The sequence below is a fragment of the Candoia aspera genome, chromosome 3 (genome assembly GCF_035149785.1).
Source record: "Candoia aspera isolate rCanAsp1 chromosome 3, rCanAsp1.hap2, whole genome shotgun sequence".
Taxonomy (NCBI): Eukaryota; Metazoa; Chordata; class Lepidosauria; order Squamata; family Boidae; genus Candoia; species Candoia aspera.
Window position 1 is genome coordinate 185,890,409 of NC_086155.1, and position 8,484 is coordinate 185,898,892.

The 8,484-nt window shown below is 56.4% G+C and overlaps 1 protein-coding gene across 1 annotated transcript in view; it reads right to left on the reverse strand.

The window, feature by feature from the left end:
* GDF6 (growth differentiation factor 6) overlaps window positions 1-7,362 on the reverse strand; it is a 31,083-nt gene extending 23,721 nt beyond the window's left edge. The window contains exon 1 of the mRNA XM_063299518.1: window positions 6,918-7,362. Coding sequence (XP_063155588.1) covers window positions 6,918-7,263 — 346 coding nt within the window. The 5' untranslated portion in view covers window positions 7,264-7,362. The remainder of the gene's footprint in view (window positions 1-6,917) is intronic.
* Window positions 7,363-8,484: the final 1,122 nt, after the last annotated feature.

Sequence of the window (8,484 nt, forward strand, 5' to 3'; positions counted from 1 at the left end):
AACGGGAGGCGGGAGGGGACCCCAGAAGAGATGAGAGCCTAGATGGGAGCGCTGAGGTGGGGTTGCTCCGCCCAGAGGGAATTCCTTTCTCCGTTCTCAAGGTGGTTTAAAACGGCGCCCTTGCTTTTCGGAGCCAGGGTGATAGATGAGCTTCACCGCGTTGGTCTCTTGATTTAAAAAAGGAATTGAAAGCCAACCTAGCCCGCCAAGGTCTAACAGGAAAACTGTCTTCCCTCTCTCCCTCCCTCCCGCAGTTTGGAGGCTGTTGGCTGGGGCTGATTGGAGTTGTAGTCTAACCCCTGCTTGACCAAGACTGCAGTAAAGGGCTGTGGCGAAAGGGGTTCAAGTTTCCTCTCTCATCCCCGAAGCTCCTTCAGGAGAGTTGAGCATGGGTAGATGGCCTGTAGAAGAGGTGATCGGTCAGCGGAGAAGGTCCCCAACCTGCCTGAGCCGTCTTTTTCCCCGTAGCAGAAAGAGGATCCTTGCGAGGGAAATCCCCAGCTGCAATGAATCCGCCTTCAAGCACGCGAAGGGGCGTCTTCTCCGGCAAGCGACACTCGAACTGCTGCCGACGTCCTGCCTCTTTGCGCTCCTGGACTTGGAAGGAAGCATCCCTGAAAGCCGAGAGAGGATCGGGACTATGGAGGTCCTGGTTCCCCTCGGGGATCTGCGCAGTCTTCTGGACGGATTTCTTGGGTACAGTATCTCGGCCTCCCCGACTTTCGGAAGTGAAGAAGCGGCCAGGAAATCGAAGTGCCCGTGAGCACTGTGCGGCGATACCGCACAGATGACCACAGTGCGCGTTGCACAAACGTCTGGGCTTTGGGAAGGAGTGGGTGCTTCAGCGGCTGGGTCCTCACCACGGCCTACCCCACAAACCAACCAACCATGTTTTAGCCGATCGCTGTGTGCAAACCCAAACCTCTGGGATCACTTTCCTGATACAGAAGGTCCGAGGCCAGAATAATAGTCTGAGTAAAACAAGTTAACCAGAAGTAACTGCGTCCTGACAGCACAGGCAGGCGCTTCACCTTACACTAGTGTCTTTCAAACACGGCAACTTTAAGATGTGCGGACTAAAATGCTGGCTTGGGAATTCTGGGAGTTGAAGTTCACACATCTTAAAGTTGGCAAGTTTGAAAGACACTGCCGTACACGTCTGAGCTCAACATTTCTAGTGGTCGAGACGGCACAGGAAGGAGAGAGAAAGCCCACAAGGAAGGGAAAACTCATGTTGGTGCAAGTCAGTTCTCTCCCCGCCCCCAACCCCCATTCCTGAAGAAATCGCCCTGGAACAAACCCAGGCACCCACAGCACTAATTCCAGGCAAGTCTGAACACGCTGATTGCATAGTACGTTCTTTTCGCCCCCCGCCCCTTAAAAATGTAGGCGGAGTCACACTCACTTGCTCCCAAGGACAGTTGCCTGCAGCCCGCCCCCCCGCCCCCCCGGGAAGGCTATGAGGCCTACCGAATTCAGCTGGGCTTATACCCAAGTATAAACAGGAGTTGCTTCTTTAGGAATAAGACCTACCGAACTCCCAAGCAAGCGAGCTTAAGGTCGGTGCAACAATGCCCACACTACAGACCGGCCAGCGGCCCGATACGGTGCCTAGTCCTGGGCCAAGAAGCGATTGCCGGGGCGTGGGATGGGGGAGAAGGAGGACTCTCCGGTTATGTTCTCTTCTCCCCGATTTTCTGCCCCCTTGCTCTGTTGGGGGGTATCGAACCTTCTGTGCACTCCGGCCCTTTGGTCTGCACTGGCGTTTTTCATAGGTGGTTCCGACCAATAGACGGCAAGTTCACCCAAGAACTATGCGCAACCACTAAGTCTCCCGGAGAGAAGGCGCGGTCCATAGGGCTCCTCGCAGGCGCCCCACCAGCCGGCCGAGGATCCGCTTAGAAATCCGCCAAGTTCTAGAGTTTCAAGCGGGAGTCGCCTCGCCTGTCCCCGGCCGTCAGCCCCGACCGTCTTTGTGGGCTGGAGGGGATGTTTGCCCGCCCTCTCCGCCTCAAAGCGCCCAAGAAAAAGCTACAGGAAAACGCCTCCCAGATCGGGCCCGTTTCGCTCAGGGTGGGCCTTAAGAGAGACTCTTCGGACTGGAGCTAAGCAGTCTTTGCCCTGGTGCCCTCCAGATGCATTCAGTGGGATTCAGTTGGCTGGGAACAATGGGAATTGAAGTCCAACCCAGCCGGTGGATACGCGGTTGGAAAAGGCTGGCCCCGATCAGGTTTGCAGACCGTCAACTCCCATCGCCCGGGAGAACAACAAACCAGCCCCGGGCCCTCTTCAGACGTGACCCTCGGGCTGCAAAAATTCTGCACCAGCTTCCATGGGGGGAGCCAAGTGCTTTACTTTCGAATAACCCCCAACCCCCACCGGCGAAGGAAAGGAGCGCAGGGGTGTTGATTTCTTGCACCGGCCGAGGTAACATCAGGCGAATTGAGGCGTGGCACAGGATTTTCGAGGGACAATGCAAAAAGACGCCTCGACGCCTGACAGGCGACCTTTGCACATACCGCAACTGCCCGGCGGTAAACGGGAGCGGGGGGGGCAACCTTAAAGGAGCCTGTTTAGCATCGGTTGTGAAATCCTTCCCCGATTCCACACATATTTTCCCCCAACACATGCACACACTCGTTTTGGTGTAACCTGCCATCCCCTAACCATCCCACCTCAGGCCCCTTCGGGAGAACGGGCGAAACGGGTTGAAGGCGAGGAGAGACTCGCAGCTGGGGCAGTTCCGGCCAAGGCAGGCTGCCACCCCGCACCTCCTAGGAGGCAGATCCCTTTGGATGGAGCGGGATCAGAGGATCAGGATGCTGCGATCCTTCAGGCCCATTTGGGGAGTAAAAGCTCGGTGAGAACCACCCCCGTTGGCTTCCAAGCAAGCCAGCACTAAAGGCGGGGTATCGATGCAGGAACTGCAGTGATCACGCCGAAGCTCTGTCCTTAGCTCCGCTTCTTTGCAGCTGTCAAGCCGAAGCCGGCCCAGGTTCCTGGGACCGACCTCTTTTTCCTTCTTCCTAGCGCTGCGCCGGACTGCTGTACGTTCCCCAAAGGCCTTGGTGGGGATCCATCCTGACAGACCTCTCCCCTGATCCCGAGCCCCCTAACTTGAAGTGAACTCCCAACCGACAGCCATGGGGCGGAGGGGCGGGACATGTCCCCAACGCGACTCCCAACCATCCGCCTGTCCTGAGGAGCCGTTGCTCAGGTGGTTCTCCCCAGCCCCGAGGGCCACCGGCTAAGTAACCGGCCCACTGACCTGCAGCGCTGCGCTTCCGGCCAGTCCGGCGGTCTCCCAGCGGAGACGAAGGGCGGGGAGGCAACGGACTGACAAGCCAGGGGAGCTCCTGCTGTTTTGATAAACATAAACGACAGTAAGAAGAAGTGTTAAAAAATAAAGGCTTATTTGAGTGGAACTGCCAAATCCGTCTAGTTTTCTTTAGCGCTGCCGTTGTCCAGTGTGTGCAAGCAGCCTTCCCACTCTAGCCAGAGCCCTGGAATTGCTTCGTGGTCTCCTATCCAACTCACAACTAGATCTGTCCCTGTTTAGCTTCCAGGCCCAGGCAACGCCAGCCATGTGCTGCCACCTGCTGAGGCAATAAGCATTATGCGTTTAATCGCGGTACCACTATTTAACCAATATTATTACTCATAAAGCCGCCTTCTACACTCCAGAGCTAGTTTGGGGAAACGCGGAAAGAGGCTGTTGAAAAAACAAGACCCTTCTTGGTTGCCTTTGTTGTTTTCTCCCGGTCGCGCTGGCCAAACGCGGGGCCCGGCGCGGGATCTCGAGCTTGCCTTTCTTCGCCTCTTGCGCCCGGAGAGAGCCAAGAGCGGCGCCCCGGCCGTTCCCCGCACTGCTTTCCGCGCAGGTCCGAAAGAGGCATGGAGGGAGGGGCACCCGAAAGGCCGGCCCGTCTGGTTCCAAACGAACATCCAGGTCCGCAACCGGAGGATTCGCAGGCAGCAGGGAGACCCGACGGGCTGCAAGAAGCGGGCCTTTCGGAGCTGTTTTGTTTAATACCGTGGGCAGTATGCCAACCAGTCTCAGCAATTAACAGATGAAGGGGAGAAGGAGGACAACCGGCCTGGAGAGAGATGGGCTTTAAAAGCAGAACAGAAAAGCAGGGAGGGGGGCGTCTTTCCCTTTGGAGGGACGGGTATCCTCTGGAAGGTCGGACTGGCCCGGGCTCCCCCTTCATTACGGGAGACCAGACAATATTTGATGTGTTATGACAGCAGCGCTCAATTAGATCGCGGAGCTGAACTACTCCAATCAGGGATTTAGTGTTCAGAAGTTCCAGCGCCAGGTCACAGCCTTGACACATCAAATCAAAATCAGGGGGCGGGAGGAGGCCTTTCTCTCCGTCCAACCAGGAGGCTTGGGCGCGACGCCCTCCCTTCCTCCCTGCCTTTTCCTGAGCCCCCCCGCCCCGCCCCTCCCCAAGTCTCCCAGTCCCGAGGATCCCGGGATACCCTGTTGTTTTGCTCACAAGAAGGGGCGTTGGGAACGTTGCGGTTTGTGCAAGCAAGAATGAAAACAAGCGTACAAAAATGAGAGACGTATGTATATTCTAGGGGGAGAGGGCGGGGCAGCTGTTTTTCTTGCTGAGAAGCTTAAGCCTTTGACATGAAATTATCAATAACCAAAGGAAGAGAGCGGGCGAGGTTTTCTCCGGGCCAGGCCCCTGCGAACCCAGAGCGGGGAAGAAGAGCGGGCGCGCTTTCTCTCCCCTGAGAGAGAAAGCTCTTAAGGCCTTCTTATGAAGTCCTGCTCAGAAATGTCCACGTTAAGCCCATTCGTAAAATGCCGCTGATTGGGCACCTCCAAACTCGAGGCCTGCCAGGGAAAATGAGAATGCTGGTGCGCCCGGGGCGCTTAACTCTCCCCAAGAAGGACAACAAAACCAAATCCTCCGAAGTCCCTGTTTTCTTCCCCGGACAAAGTTCCTTCAACGAGACGAAATTCAAGTCCACTACCCGATTCCCTTCGCGGTACGGTGAGGTCCCTGAAGGAAAAGCTAATTTCATTCATTCGCCCCGAAGATCTCCCAGGTTGCTGCAGTCTAATTTTGGAGCTGGATGGGAAGCAATATGGGGACGACGGGGAGGTATAAAAGAAATGATACGGGGAAGCAGGTAGCAACGGCTACTGCTGGTTGACCCCATAAACGACATGGGGTAGCCGGCAGGAACATCCGCGCCTCCTCTCAAAGGAAGAACGACCTTCTCGCTTCCTCCCCATCCTTGCTTTAGGAGTTGCTGCAACGCGCCCACCCCCCATTACAGGATACCTTCTCCTTCTTTAGGCGGAGGCCCAATGACTCACAGAAAGCCAAAGGAGCCGCTATTTTGGAAATGTAGCGCTGGGTTTTCTTTTTTTTATTCTGAAACTCGGTCTCCGGGACAGCTCGTGAATCTGACCCTGGATCTCGCTAGAGGCCCGGAGGACATCGAACCCGGGGAGCGGGGAGAGGTGAAAAAAGAAAAAAGAAAGAAACCAAGGATTTGGGAAATCGCGACTCCGTGGGAGAGCCGTTTAAATAACTGATAATTGATAGTTGGCGCAGCTAAGCGGCGCAGAGTGGAGCCCCGAAGGATCAGAGAATGGAATTGCCCTTCCCTACACAAGAAAGGCCAAACGGTGAAGCGGCTCAGCCACTGAGGAGGAAGAGAAGCCGCAAGCCGAGCGCCCTTCACGCGGTCCCGAAATTTGGTTGGCCCCGCGCAGACTTCCGGCCTTCGGGTTGGAGCCTCGGAAACGGCGTCTGATCTCCGCAAGGAAGAAACCAAGCGCGAAAGGAAAAGAAAGGGAAAGGGGAGTTTTGCCACCCACCTCCCGGGTGAAACCCCATGCAAACGCGTCCGAGAAGAAGCGCGTGTCAGCTCCTTCTTCCCCTGAGCGGAACCTTCCGAGGTCGAGTTGAGTCCGCGGGGCGCAAAGAGAGGCTCGCCTCTTACCGAAGTGTGATAGGTCAGAAAGGGGTGGGCATCAGGATCGGGACCAGAGGACGACGAAAACAGGTCGCGAGCCGGGACCCTTCCGCGGCTTTCACGGTAACTCCGAAGTACCTTGTCCGACTCACGCTCCGCTAGACGGAGCAAGCCGGCGGAAAGAACTGTATTACTCTTGCTACTATTTCTATTATTATTAAATGAATGCGCCACCAGGCTAACAGAGAATAAGGAAGCAGGGGCAGGAAGGAGCGCACCCGAGCCAGAATGAGCCTTAGCGCGCTTGGAGGAAACCTAGCGCTGTTTTTTGCCGTCACCCTGAACCACTCAGCCACCAAGGCGCTGCTCTTGTCAGGACCGATAGCCACAATCCACCACACACATGCTTATTCCGAAGCAAGTATCGCTGTTTATCCGGGAGCCCCATTTCCTGTGCACGATTGCTCCCAAGGAATCCCCCCCAAAAGGGGGGGCTTACTCGAGACACAGCATATAGGAACATTGCACCCACCCACCCCCAACAGAGGTTAGCAGAGGTTTTACCCAATTCGTGCTGGACTATAATTCCCACCGTTTGCAGCCAGCGTAGGCATTGCTGGCTAAGAAGTACGGATGCTGTTGTGCGCCCACCCCATCCCGAAGGGGTCGGAGAAAGCAGCTATGAAAGATGTTGGCGGTGGCACAACCCTGGTGCGGAAAAGAACCTGCCGGGGGGCGGTCTACAGGCCTGTGGTCGGGAAGGGACGTCTCTCTTTCCTCGGAGGGACGTTGGCGGACGCGACGCCGGGAAAGCTCACTCGAGCGCGGCCAGGTACAGTGGTGCCAAGGGAGAGGTGACCGGCGGGAAGAGGGGAGAGATCGCGGATCGATCGATTGATCGGCCAGCCGGCCGGGATGGGCAGGGTCAGGGGCACAGGAGAGAAGAATCCCGGCCGCGGTGCTGAGCCGCTTACCTCGCCCCCTGTCCACAAAGCTGGTGATGGTGTTGGCGGCTTTGGAGGACTGGAAGAAGCTGGCATTGATGCCCAGTTTCTCGGCGATGGAATAGGTCCGGTAGAGGGAGAGCATGTACTCGTGGGGCTCCACGCGCGGCTGGGCTGCAGCGGGTCCCTTTCTGGCCGCGTCTCCAACCGATCGGGACGCTTCGCCTTCCCGGCAGCTCCGCTTGTCCTTGGGGGACTCCCGGAGAGACGGCGCGGCGGTGGCGGCGGGGATGGTGGCCTGCTGGCCACAGGGCAGATCCCCCCAGAAGAAGCCAGCGAGGAACACGGCGGAGAGCAGAGCCCGGGCCGCATTCATAGCGAGCGAGCGGCTGCCCCGGAGCAAAGCGCCCGCCCGCTCCGCCCAGCCTCCCCGCTCGGCGCCCACGGCCAGCACCAACGCGTCCAGCCCAGCCCAGCCCAGCCCAGCCCGGCGCAGCTCCCTCTGGCCGTCTGCAGCGCGGCGCCCCCAGCGCGAGAGGCCAGAGCCCGGCCGGGACACGCCCCCGCTCCTCGCCGCGCCCCCGACACACCCCTTCCTTGGTTGCCGGCCACGCCTCCCGGCCAGGGGAAGGGGAACAGTTGGCGTTAGGCAGAGCTGGACGCTGGTTCTCGAAACCAGCTAGAGCGCCAGCAAGAGTGCCAACCAGTACGGTAGAGAAAGCTTTCCCTCCCATTTACAAACTTTTCTCCCAGCCCACGCATTCTCTTGCGAGAACCAGAGCTACACCCGTCTGCACAAGCCAGATCAGAGGGGGCAGTGCTAGCACATTTGGTTGTGGAAACGCAACAGGCGGGTCAGTTTTGGGAATGGGCTTGAGTCTATTTTAAACGGAGAACCAGCCAGGAACACTCCAAGCCCTCAGAAAACACCAGCTTTTTTATCTGTTCCAGCCCATTACCTTATCATGGCATCTTGCAGAATTAATCTGCATCTCTTACCCTACCCTATGCTCCAGCTGAAGAGTTGCACCAGCCAAGTTGCCTGTGATTTCACTCTGGTTTCATTGTAATTGCCAGCAAGGTATCTCTGCTTTAATATTTCTAAAGGTATTTAGAATCCTCTTTGGATTTGAACTGCTGTGGCCCACAGCGAACCACTAGGACATGGCTGGCTGGGGAATTCTGGGAGTGGAAGTCCACCCATCTTAAAATTGCCATGGTCGAAAACCCCTGCTCTAGGATGATGGGTACTTAAACCTTAAAAAAAAACACTACTGTGATCTTCCTGGGAGACAGGACACTAGGCCAAAAGAGAAAACAGCTGGTCAAGGTTGAGGCTAATGCACATGTAAGTACCCTGAGCTACGTTTGTTCTTTTAAAATCTATAAACTCAACCCTAAGGGAAGCCTGCACATGGAGGTATCACCAAAATGGTGGTGACCAAGTGCTTGAGGTTGCCAAGTTAACTTAATGAATATGGAGAACAGAATGAAGGCAGATGAGGAGTATCCAGTTAGGCCAACACTTTTTTAATTACTTTCTCAGCATACAGTAATCTATTCCATATTCTTAAGTTATCCTCAAATATACTGCTGG